This window comes from Pseudopodoces humilis, chromosome 26, assembly GCF_049639895.1.
Source record: "Pseudopodoces humilis isolate 2021_Gansu_Grassland_sample_001 chromosome 26, ASM4963989v1, whole genome shotgun sequence".
Taxonomy (NCBI): Eukaryota; Metazoa; Chordata; class Aves; order Passeriformes; family Paridae; genus Pseudopodoces; species Pseudopodoces humilis.
The window spans coordinates 4,749,728-4,761,752 of NC_142225.1; the positions used below are offsets into that span (position 1 = coordinate 4,749,728).

Here is a 12,025-nt window from a genome sequence, read left to right on the forward strand (position 1 = left end):
CCATCCCCATCCCCATCCCCGTTCCCGGCCCCGTTCCCGGCCCCGGGCGGGGCCCCGGCAGCCGCCAATGGGCGCGGGGGGGCGCGGCCGCCGGGGCCGCCGCATTTATCGGCCGGGCCGGGCCGGGACGCGCCGGGCGGCGGCGGAGCCGGAGCCGGGATCGGGATGGAGCGAGCGGCAGGGCCCGGAACCGGCACCGGTTCTGCGCTGGCCGCCTCACTGGCCGAGGGGCTGATCAAATCGCCGCGGCCGCTGATGAAGAAGCAGGCGGTCAAGCGACACCACCACAAGCACAACCTCAAGCACCGCTACGAGTTCCTGGAAACGCTGGGCAAAGGCACCTACGGGAAGGTGAAGAAAGCCCGGGAGCGCTCCGGGAAGCTGGTAAGGATCCCCATGGAGGGGCATGGTCACCGTGAGGGGTCTCCGAGCATCCTCCTGTCCCCGGTGCGTCCGTCCCCTCTGAATCCCCCCGGTGCGGCGCGTCCCTCCCCGTCCCCGCTGCATCCCCGCCGTCTTTCGGCTGTCCCTGAGCCGCCCCCGCTTCCCGCAGCCCGGTCCCGGTGCTTCCCCCTCCGGTGCTCCCCCTTCCAGCCCGTGCCCAGCCCATCCTCACGGACCCCCGAGCACCCCCACTCCGAGCATCTCGTTCCCGGTGGCTCCCCCCGGCCGGGTCCCGGTGGCCCCCCCCGGCCGGGTCCCGGTGCCTCCCCCGGTTCTCCGCAGCCCTGGCCGGGCCCCGCTCCCTCCGCAGCGTGCGGGAGGCTGCGGCTCTGCCCGCTCCGGGCTCAGCGGGGCCGGGGGCTGCCCGGGGGGGTCTCGCCCCCTCCTCCCGGGGGGCCGCAGCTCCTCTCGCCCACTTGACCGCGGCGGTGCTTCCTGCGGGAAGGAGCGGGCAGGGACGCGGCCGCCAAAGCAAACACCGCACTTGAGTCTGAAGGGTTTTTCCCTTCCTCTCACCCTGGTTTTCACACGGTGTGGGGCACCCAGGGCGCAGCCGAGCTTTCCAAAATCCTGACTCACCCCAGCCCGCGGGGGAAAGTGGCTCTGGCTCAGCCCAGCCCGGCTCTGCTCAGGGAAAAGGGGATTGAACCCCCCTCAGTGCTGCTCTGTCCTGTGGGAATCTGCAAGGATTCCACCTTAGACGTGAATTCCCAGCCTCGAGGGGTGGCAGGGACACAAAAATCCCCTCTGAGCCCGGCCTGAGCAGGGTTTGACCCGCGAGTGGAAGGACTGGCCCTGCCAGGGGCTGAGCAGGGCGTGGGATCCGCGACACCCACGGGGACAGGCCGGGGGGAAAAGCCGCGGATCCGCGAGGTTCCCTCGTGTAATCTCGGTGAAATCAGATCCCAGGGCAGCTCTGCCCTTGCCCCCAGCCCGTCCGAGCCGCTGCTTTGCTGCACGATCAGGGCCTGGCCATGCAGCTCCCACCCCCAGAACTGCGAGGATTCCTCCCCTCGGCACGGGAGAGAAAATCCCCCTTTCCCTGCCCGCACCTGCAGCTCCGAAATCTCAATTTTCTACCCCAAAACTCTGTGGAATCCCCTCAGGACGGGCTCGGGCACCGCTTTATTTTCATGCAAATTCAACCCACGGAGCCCTCAATGGACGCGGCAGAAAATCAAAGGCTCTGCTCAGCAGCACCTCCCCGGGAACAGGAGACTCAAACCCACAAATCTCTCCTCTTCCCACAAATTCTTTCTGGGAGCACTCAGCTTTTCCGGGGCTGTTTAATCCGGAGCTTTATCCCCAGCTCGGCTCTTGTTTGCTCCTTCCCTAAGTGGTTTTCACTTCCCAAAGCCACCGGCCACCCCTCGTGGGGATCCCACGGCACCGGCTCGGGCTGAAAAGCTGGAGCTGCTCCATCCACAGGGATTTTTGCCTCTGGCGAATCGGGAATTGCCTCTGACAGAGGCGCTGGGGTGTTGAACCATCTCGTTTTACCGCCCGGATTTCTGGTTCCTCTCTGAATTTTAAAATACCTGCACTCAGAGCAGGCCGATTCGCTTGGAAGGTGACAGGAAATTCCAGGCTCCCGCAGCTGGTTTGGGACTTCCATGAATTATTTGTCTGGGAAAAAATCCCTTTTTTTTTTTTTTCTTATTAGAAATTCTACTATTAATTTATTATAAATATTATTATTTATTATAAATTATTTCTTTATCTGAAGTGATGCTCCTGCTGAATGCCTTTCCAAATCCATACAAAAATCCCAGAAATATCAGGAGCTGCTGGATATTGTCCCCTTCTTTTTTCCCCCCTTCCCTTTCTATTTCCCCCCTCCTTCCTTTTCTGTTTTTTTCCCCTTTTCCCTTTCATTTTTTCCCCCTTCCCTTTCATTTTTTTCCCCCTTTCCCTTTCATTTTCCCCCCTTCCTATTCTGCTTTTTTTCCCCCTTTCCCTTTCCTTTTTTTCCCCCTTTCCCTTTCCTTTTTTTCCCCCTTTCCCTTTCCTTTTTTTCCCCCTTTCCCTTTCCTTTTTTTCCCCCTTTCCCTTTCCTTTTTTTTCCCCTTTCCCTTTCCTTTTTTTCCCCCTTTCCCTTTCCTTTTTTTCCCCCTTTCCCTTTCCTTTTTTTCCCCCTTTCCCTTTCCTTTTTTTCCTCCCTTCCCTTTCCTTTTTTTCCTCCCTTCCCTTTCCTTTTTTTCCTCCCTTCCCTTTCCTTTTTTCCCCCTTTCCCTTTCCTTTTTTTCTTCCCTTCCCTTTCCTTTTTTCCCCCCTTTCCCTTTCTATTTTTCCCCTTTTCCCTTTCATTTTTTCCCCCTTTTCCTTTCATTTTCCCCCCCTTCCTAATCTGTTTTTTCCCCCTTTCCCTTTCTATTTTTCCCCTTTAGCCTTTCATTTTTCACCCCTTTCCCTTTCATTTTCCCCCCCTTCCTAATCTGTTTTTTCCCCTTTTCCCTTTCTATTTTTCCCCTTTTCCCTTTCATTTTTCCCCTTTTCCCTTTCATTTTCCCCCCTTCCCTTTCATTTTTTTCCCCCTTCCCTTTCATTTTTTTCCCCCTTCCCTTTCTATTTTTCCCCCCTTCCCTTTCTATTTTTTCCCCCTTTCCCTTTTTATTCCCCCCTTTTTTCCCCACCTGTTTTCAGGGCAGCCTCGGGGCTCCTTCTTTTCCTCCCATCCTGGAATTTTTCCCAGCCTGGCTCCGTCTCCCTGGCCCGCAGCCAAGGGGGAGCTCCCATGGGATTCTCCTCGGTGTCACCGACGCGATTTGGGGCCCGAGTTCTGCCGGGAGAAAGCAGCACCTGGAATATTCCAGAACCTCTTTTATTATTATTATTATTCCTGCTCTGCTCCTGGGTGGATTTAAATCCACATTTCACGGAGCACCGAGTCTGGAGCAGCTTCTGAAGCGCTGCCTGGGGTTGTAGCTTCATACATCTTTCAGCAGCTGCTGAAAATACCGGTTCTACCCCCAAAAAAATTGTAATTAAAAGCCTTTTTTTTTGACTTGGAAAGCACTCCCGAGCTCCCTGGGCTCCCGGAGGGATTTCCTGGATGTTTCACTGCAGGGGATTCTCCTGGCGGGGATGTGGCACTGCCTGTCCCCAGCTCCAGGGTGGCCTTTCCCATCTCCAGGGAACACCCTCTGCTCCCATCCCTCTTGGGCAGGGAAAGTTCGGGAACAAAGCCGCTGCTTGGCACCCCTGGATGGCTCCACCTGCCTGGAGGTCACTAATTTTGGGATCACCGTGAGGATCCAGCGCTGCTGGATACAGCCAGGGGCATCTCCTGGAGCTGCCTCATCTTTTTACGGATTGTGGCTCACAATTTTGAGGGTGTGAACCTCTGGGGAAGAATAAAAAAACTCAAAAACGCTCCGAATTTTTGGCCCCAAAATGCTGAGGCTTTGCAGGGGGCAGGGATGGAGGGAGGCAGCAGGAATTTGGGAGGCTGGCTTGGCTGCAGGAGGCTCAGGTAACCGTGGCAGCAGCAAAAAAGAAATTGTTTAAAATTTAACCTGTTAAACAAAGGTCAGGAGAAAGAAAAGCTGGCTGGGTTTCCCAGAAGTGTGAAACACTTTCCGTATTGCTTTCTCCAGAAACTTGGGTTATTGAACTTCCCCTGGCCAGAGTCCATTGGCTCCCACAGCTGCTGGATCCTCCAGGAGCAATTCCCACCCTGGCTGGTGCTGCCTGAGGTGGTTCTGTGCCATGAGAAATGGGGTTTGGGGCCAGAAAAATGGGATTTGGGGCCAGAAAAATGGGATTTGGGGCCAGAAAAATGGGATTTGGGGCCAGAAAAATGGGGTTTGGGGCCACAAAGATGGGATTTGGGGCCAGAAAATGGGGTTTGAGGCCATAAAGATGGGGTTTGGGGCCACAAGAAAGGGGGTTTGGGGCCAGAAAGATGGGATTTGGGGCCACAAAGATGAGGTTTGGGGCCACAAAGATGGGGTTTGGGGCCACAAAGATGGGGTTTGGGGCCACAAAGATGGGGTTTGGGGCCACAAAGATGGGGTTTGGGGCCACAAAGATGGGGTTTGGGGCCACAAAGATGGGGTTTGGGGCTACAAAATGGGGTTTGGGGCCACAAAGGGACTTCAGGTGCCCACCTGAGCCCCTTTGCAGGTTCGGCTGCCTCAGACCTGGCTTGGCAAAACTTTGCTGCCTGTTGGGCTGGGCTTTGTGGAGCGAGGCTTTGGGAAATTCCGAGGCCACGGGGCCGAGCATCCCTCGCAGCCCTCGGCAGCTCCGCCGGGGGTCCCTGGCCCCTCTCTCTCCCCCCGTTGCTGGGAGACTCCTGCGAGGGTCCCTTGAGGGGATTAAAACTGTTCCGCATTCTTGTCTGGGAGGGGAAAAGAAGGAGGAAAAAAAAAATAAAAATAAAAGATTCTGCTGGATTCAGTTGTAAATTCAGCCCTGGGAGCGCATTGTGTGCCCGCAGCCCCTTTGAAAGGGGATTAGAAGGAGTCTATTCTTACTCCTCTTTCTCCTCCCTTTTCAGTCTCCTTGCAGAGGAAAACTTGAAATTCCCAAAAGGAAAGCCTGGAAAACTCCGGGTGTCTCACTCAGGGATCTGCTTTTCCATCCAAACTTTCTCTTGCTCCTAGAAATAAAGTGTTTTAGAGGCAAACAACCCCCGAGGTTTGGGTTTTTTTTCCCTTTTCCTGACCCCAGGACGCGGCTGTTGTTGTTGTGTGGCATTCCTGTGGCTGGACACGATCCCTGCAGAGCCCAAAAATTGGGAGCAGGGCTGTGCCACCTGGGGGGAGCCTCGGGGACCCCAAAAATGAGGAGATGTCGCAGATTTCCCTCGGGGGGAGCCTCTCCCTCGTGTGCAGCAGCAGCACTTGGGGAGGAATAAACCCCAAATCGATCAAATCCGCTTTTCTGGGAGCTGTTTCCATGGAGCTGCTCGGCTCGCGGGGATCTCGTTTGTGAATCCCTTCACGAAATAGGGGAGGGAGGAATTTCTTCCTTTGGGAATTCACGGTCCCCTCTGTGCTCACCCACAGGTGGCCATCAAATCCATCCGCAAGGACAAAATCAAGGATGAGCAGGACCTTGTCCACATCCGGAGGGAGATTGAGATCATGTCCTCCCTCAACCACCCGCACATCATCGCTGTGCACGAAGGTGAGGCCTCCTTTCCCTTCCCTTTTCCAGCTGCATCCACGATGGGAGCCTTTGGAATGGGCTTTGGGGGGGCTCTTGGGGTGGGTTTGACCCGGTGCTCTCCTCCCTTCCAGGACCTGGCTCCGGGTCCTGGTCACTCACAGGGAATGCAGATCCTGGGCTGTGTTTTCCCTGCTCCAGAAGCAGCCTTTCCTGTCCCTTCCCTTCCCTCCCAGACCGGAATCCAGCTCCAAACGTGGATTTTGTGGAAGCCTCGGTGGGGCTGTGGAGGGAGGCTGAGCTGCCCCGGGGAGCAGGGGCTGAGTGTGACGCTCATCCCAGGGAATCTGGGATCTCTGTGGATCCGCTCTGAGCCCGAGGCGGGATTTAATCTCAGTCCTGGAGTCCTCCTCATTCCCTCCCCCGGGGCACTGGAAAACCACTTTGGAAAAGCAAACCACAGCGCGCTGGGAGAGTTCCTGGTGCTGCCGGGCTTGGTTTTATGACCAGGGCTGGGCTTCGCTGCCGGGTGTTTGGGATAACCCAGGAGAAATTTCTCCAGCTCCAGGCAGAACCAGACTCAGCCCAAATCCACAGGCGGCTCAGGCTCAGCGGCCACCGAGTCCTGGAGGCTGCCGTTCCCCTCCTCGGGCTGGCTCTGCCGCTGCTCCCGGCGCTTGGGAGGGATCCGGAGCGCTTTTGTCCTCCAAACAAAGGCGAGCGGGCTGGCAGCTCCTCCGCGCTGTTTGCGAGGGCTGACTCACAGCGGCCGCTGGAATTCACAAATACCGAGTGCAAACAGGAAGAAAACGCTCCGGCTCTTGGCTCCAGACAGGGACTTTTTTGGGAGCAATGGGGACAGGCAGGAAGGTCCCCAGCGCTGTCACCTTCCCCTTGGCGGGGGTTCCAGCAAGGAGCCGCGTGCCTGAGTCACCTCGGTGGTGGCACAGCCCTGGAGGTGGCACAGCCCTGGAGGTGGCACAGCCCTGGAGGTGGCACAGCCCCGGTGGTGGCACAGCCTCAATGGTGGCACAGCCTCAATGGTGGCACCGCTGGTGATGACACAGCCCCGGTGGTGGCACACCCTCGATGGTGGCAGAGACCCGGAGGTGGCAGAGCCCCGGTGGTGGCACAGCTGGAGGCCAGCAGCCCTGGTGGCACTTTGCGGGGCGGGTTGGTGACACCTCTGGGGACCCTCCCGCCGTGCAAGTCCCTGCTCAGCCCAGGAGTGACGCCGGGATTGGGACGGGCAGGTTCGAGTCAATCGAGGCTCATTAACAGGAGCGTCCTAACGAGAATTCCCGCAATTCCGAGGATCCCTTTTAACCCTTTCCGGTGCCCCGCAGTGTTCGAGAACAGCGCCAAGATCGTCATCGTGATGGAATACGCCAGCAAGGGCGACCTGTACGAGTACATCAGCGAGCGGCAGCGGCTCTCGGAGCAGGAGGCGCGACACTTCTTCCGCCAGGTCGTGTCCGCCGTCTACTACTGCCACAAGGTGAGCTGGCACCGAGCTTCCCGGGGGCTTCCCGGTCATTTCCCGGCTGGAGAGGGGCTAGATGGGCTCCGGGGTGCTCCTTCCAGTGATTTCCTGGCTGGTTGGGCTCTGGGGTGCTCATCCTGATGATTTCCCGGCTGGATGAGCTCCGGGGTGCTCTTCCCGGTGATTTCCCAGCTGGAGAGGGGCTGGATGGGCTCTGGGTGCTCCTTCCAGTGATTTCCCGGTGGGAGAGGGGCTGGATGGGCTCCGGGGTGCTCCTCCTGATGATTTCCCGGCTCGATGGGCTCCGGGGTGCTCCGCCCTGCAGCGGAATGGTTTGGGAGCGATGCAGCCCCACGCAAGGTGAGGGGAGCTCGTGGCTCTCCGCCTTTCCCAGCAGAAGGAATTTTGGTTTTTTGATCCTGCCTTTGGTCTGAAGGGTGTGGCAGTGCCCCGGCAGCTTTTGGGAGGTCCTGGCCTCGGCTGCTGCCGTGTGGGGGGTGACTAACCCGGCCTGGGAGTTGCCACCTCCCCTCCCACCCTGCCAGACGGAGACGCCCAGGGCTGCCCGCGGGGCTGGAAGCCAAGCCCTGGGTCACCTGTCCTGTTCCTGACGGGAATGTGGAGCTGCAGGACCCTCCCCGGGGCTCTGGGATGTCCTGCAGGACCTTCCCCGGGGCTATGGGATGATTCCCTGGCAGGACCCTGCAGCCCGGGGGTCTCCCTGCAGCCCGGGGGTCTCCCTGGCAGGACCCTGCAGCCCGGGGGTCTCCCTGCAGCCCCTGGGTCTCCCTGCAGCCCCAGGGTCTCCCTGCAGCCCCAGGGTCTCCCTGCAGCCCGGGGGTCTCCCTGCAGCCCGGGGGTCTCCCTGCAGCCCGGGGGTCTCCCTGCAGCCCCAGGGTCTCCCTGCAGCCCCAGGGTCTCCCTGCAGCCCGGGGGTCTCCCTGCAGCCCCAGGGTCTCCCTGCAGCCCCTGGGTCTCCCTGCAGCCCCTGGGTCTCCCTGCAGCCCGGGGGTCTCCCTGCAGCCCCAGGGTCTCCCTGCAGCCCGAGGGTCTCCCTGGCAGGACCCTGCAGCCCGGGGGTCTCCCTGCAGCCCCAGGGTCTCCCTGCAGCCCCAGGGTCTCCCTGCAGCCCGGGGGTCTCCCTGCAGCCCCAGGGTCTCCCTGCAGCAGGCTCCCAGGCTGTGCCGCAGCCCTCGCTGGGATCAGGGGGTGGCAGAGCAGCTCCTGACCCCACACCAGACCGAGGGCTTGCTGAGCTGGGCACGGCAGGCCCTGGCCGAGCAGGAGCTGTGCCCTGCCGGGGCTGGCACCACGAGCTGCCGTGCCTGGGGACAATGGAAGAGCCCAGGGTGGCACCTGCTGCGGGCACCTCCCCGCTCCCTCTGCCGAGCCGGTGCCACCCGGGCAGGGCCACCCATCCCCGGGGCCACACCCGTGCGGCTCCTCTGCTGCGCCCGTGCCCGGCAGTGACCTCCGGGAGCGCCGGACTCTTCCCCTCCCTCTAAACCTCCACGAATTCACCCCGGCTCTTCCCGCAGAACGGGATCGTCCACCGGGACCTGAAGCTGGAGAACATCCTGCTGGATGCCAACGGGAACATCAAGGTGAGGGGCTGGCACGGCCCGGGGTGTCACCCGGGGGAGCTGCCCAGCCTGGAGGGACAGGGGGTGACATCTCAGTCCCCCCAGGGCTTCCCAGAGCTCCGGCAGCACCTGGAACGCTGTTTGCCCAGGAAAAGCTGGCAGCATCTGGCAGATCTGGTAGAGCCATAACTGATAGCAGCCTGCTGATAAGGGGGCAAAGTCTGAGCACCCAGATCAAGGCTGGCCCGATGAGAAGGGCTCTTTTCCTGGTTCCTGTGTGTGCCAGCCAGGAAACCCCAGCTCCCCCACGGGCCCTGAGCGATGCTTTCCGCCAGGGCACGGCCTGGCCTCAGCCAGGGATCCCCCGAGGATGGGTTTATCTCCGCCGGGGATCATTTTGCAATGGGGAGCTCGGGGGCAGCCACGGAAGCTCCTGCTGGGAGCGAGGTGACGGCTGTAATGAGGATAATGAGCACCTGTGGCAGGCGGAGCTGACAGGGACCGCTGCAGCCTGGGGTGGCTGGGAATGAGCTGGAGGAAAGCCTGGAAGTCCTTCCGACCTCACCTTTCCACTCCGCTCCCGCCGCCAGGGAGCTGCTGCCGTGCCTGGCATGAGGTTTTTGGGAGGCAGAAAGCAGCAGGAGCGACCTCGGGGGTGGAAAACCAGGCTGGTGGTGACCCCTGAGGGGACTCAGAACCAAGGGCAGCCCTGGTTTGGACCAGGTTCATCCCTGGAGAGCTCCAGGGGAGCTTTCAGCCTTGGGAAACGGGACTTTGGGAAAGGGGACGCTGCCGCTGGATGACAGCTGTGTTTTCCCCCCCAGATTGCAGATTTCGGGCTGTCCAATGTTTTCCAGCAGGACAAGCTCCTGCAGACCTACTGCGGCAGCCCCCTGTACGCGTCCCCTGAGATCATCAACGGGCGGCCCTACAAGGGCCCCGAGGTGAGTTGTGCCTCCCTCCGGGCTGTGGGAACCGCTCTGGGCATTTCCCAGCCTATTTTGGGGTGACAGAACCACTGAGCCCGGGCACTGCGGGCAGTGCTGGGGTCCTGCCCCACGCTCTGTCCCTTCCCTGTGGCTGCTGCCATCCTGGCGGGGTGGGGTCCTGCTGTCCCCTGCAGGCTCCTGTGTCCCTTTCACAGGTGGACAGCTGGTCCCTGGGTGTCCTCCTCTACATCCTGGTCCACGGCACGATGCCCTTCGACGGCCACGACTACAAGACTCTGGTCAAGCAGATCACGAGCGGGGACTACCGGGAGCCCACAAAGCTCTCAGGTAGGGACAGCCCTGTCCCCCGCCCGTGTCCCCCTCCCCGCGTCCCCTCCCGTGCCTGACCCGTCCCTTCCGCAGACGCCTGCGGGCTGATCCGCTGGATGCTGATGGTGAACCCCGAGCGCCGGGCCACCATCGAGGACATCGCCACACACTGGTGGGTCAACTGGGGCTACAAAATGCCGCTGGGCGAGCAGGAGCTGCTGCGGGAGAGCGAATCGCCGCTGGCCACGGTGGCCGAGTGGCTGCGCCGCTCCTCCCGGCCCCTGCTGGAGAACGGCTCCAAGGTGCGCTGCTTCCTGAAGCAGCACATCCCCAGCGTGGCCCTGGAGCGGCAGCGCTCCCTCAAGAAGTCCAAGAAGGAGAACGACGTCTCGCACGCTCTGCAGGAGGTGCCCGCGGGCCCCGAGAACCCCTCCAAGTCCATCCTCAAGCGGCCCAAGGGCATCCTGAAGAAGAGGAGCTCCTGCGAGCAGAAGGTGCCCAGCCCCTGCCCGCCGCAGGGGGAGGATGAGGAGGGGGTCCCCGCGGGCTTCTCCAGGATCCTGCCCTCGGGAACAGCGGGAGCGGCGCCCGCGGCCGTGCCCAAGAAGGGAATCCTGAAGAAGCCCTCGGCCAGGGAATCGGGGTATTACTCGTCCCTGGAATGCTCCGAGTCCGGGGACGTGCTGGACGCAGGGAGCTTGGACCTGGACGGGAGCGTGTTCGCCGAGCCGCCCTCCCCGCCCCGCCAGGGCCTCCCCGCCCGCAGGAAAGGAATCCTCAAGCACAACGGCAAATTCTCCTCGGGGAGCGCCGAGCCGGGGACCCCCCCCGGGAGGGGCTTCGGGGGCTTCAGCGAGGTGTCGCTGCCCCAGGGCCCCCGCGGCCGGCCGGCCAGCGCCGTCAGCGAGGACAGCATCCTGTCCACAGAGTCCTTCGAGCAGCTGGACCTGCCCGCCCGCGGGCCCCCCGGCACCGGGGCCATGCGGGGCTGCGTGTCCGCCGAGAGCCTCCTGCGGCTGGAGGAGGAGGAGGAGCGGGAGGAAGGGCGGCGGGTGCGCCGCTGGACCGTCACCCACTGCCGCAGCCCCTTGGCGGAGAGCAGCGCGTCCCTGGCGGGCGGTGACGGCGGCACCGAGCTCTACCGGAGCGCTCTGGCCGTAGGGGTGAAGCTGAGCTGAGCCCACTTCCCCTCCCCCGGGCTGCTGCGTTTTGGGGAGGGGGCTGAGCGAGCGAGCCAGCCTCCCTCCCTCCCTCCCTCCCCCGGGGCTGCCGGTGCTGCTGATCCACATCCCACGGATTTATTTGGCAGCCTCGGGGCGGGGCAGCGGCCGGGGGATGCCCCAGGGCCAGGACATTTAATGGACCTTTAATGGACATTTAAAACCCCCAGACTGACTCCCGAGGAGGGGCTGGGGGGTCCCGGGGGCTCCTCGCTGCCGTCCTCCCCTCTCGAACAGGCTCATCTCATCACGGGGGTGAAAGCAAAGGGTTTTGGGGGGGATTTTTGTTTTCTTTGCACTGTTTTTTGGCTGCACAAGGTAACGGAGGGGGCGGGTGATATACCTCAAACAATCTGCAGATGTAGCAGGGTGCTGGCGAGGGCTCAAAGGTGCTGCCCGTGGGCTCTGGGCTTTGGGAGGTGCTGGGGGTGCCCAGGCCACGGCTCTGCCCTCTCCTGAGCGCTGAGAAACTGGATGTGGCCAAAAGGAAATGCTGTGATGCCGACATCTCTCATTGTAACGTAGAAAACAAACAAACAAAAAAAAAAGCAAAAAAAAAAGGTGCCTTTGGTGAGGCACCGACTGTTTATTTATTATTGCCTTTGTCCAGGCTGGTGTGGAGGGCAGCAGCACGGGGTGTGTCTGGCTCCACAGAGCCTCCAGGGGTGTTTCTGGGGAGGTGTCCTTGTGTCACACCTTGGCTCCCTTGCACTATTGCCGCGTGTGCTCGCTGCCAGGGGGGTGTTGTGTTCTCCCTCCTTCCCACAGCACGGGCTGGAGGAAAACATTAAATTAAAAGCAAACGGTAAAGCCGAGTTGTCACCTTGATTGCTGGGGGTGAGGGAGGTGCCTGGGCCGGGCTGATGTCCCTGTCCTCGTCCCTGACCTTGTCCCTGTGTTTTTCCTGCTGGGATGGGGCCGTGG

General features: G+C 61.1%; 1 protein-coding gene across 1 annotated transcript; it reads left to right on the forward strand.

Moving 5' to 3' along the window:
- The first annotated feature begins 131 nt into the window (after nucleotides 1-131).
- NUAK2 (NUAK family kinase 2) lies at nucleotides 132-12,025 on the forward strand. Its single transcript, XM_005529414.3, has 7 exons — nucleotides 132-384; nucleotides 5,457-5,577; nucleotides 6,903-7,054; nucleotides 8,578-8,643; nucleotides 9,447-9,566; nucleotides 9,767-9,899; nucleotides 9,975-12,025. Exons 1-7 carry the CDS (start codon nucleotides 166-168, stop codon nucleotides 11,057-11,059), a joined length of 1,896 nt encoding a protein of 631 aa, XP_005529471.1. The 5' UTR covers nucleotides 132-165; the 3' UTR covers nucleotides 11,060-12,025.

Bases quoted from the DNA above. Each gene is read 5' to 3' on its own strand.
- NUAK2 (XM_005529414.3), top strand. From the start codon at position 166: ATGGAGCGAGCGGCAGGGCCCGGAACCGGCACCGGTTCTGCGCTGGCC. The intron at 7,055-8,577 runs GTGAGCTGGCAC...CTCTTCCCGCAG, and splicing joins CCGTCTACTACTGCCACAAG to AACGGGATCGTCCACCGGGA. The intron at 8,644-9,446 runs GTGAGGGGCTGG...TTTCCCCCCCAG, and splicing joins ATGCCAACGGGAACATCAAG to ATTGCAGATTTCGGGCTGTC.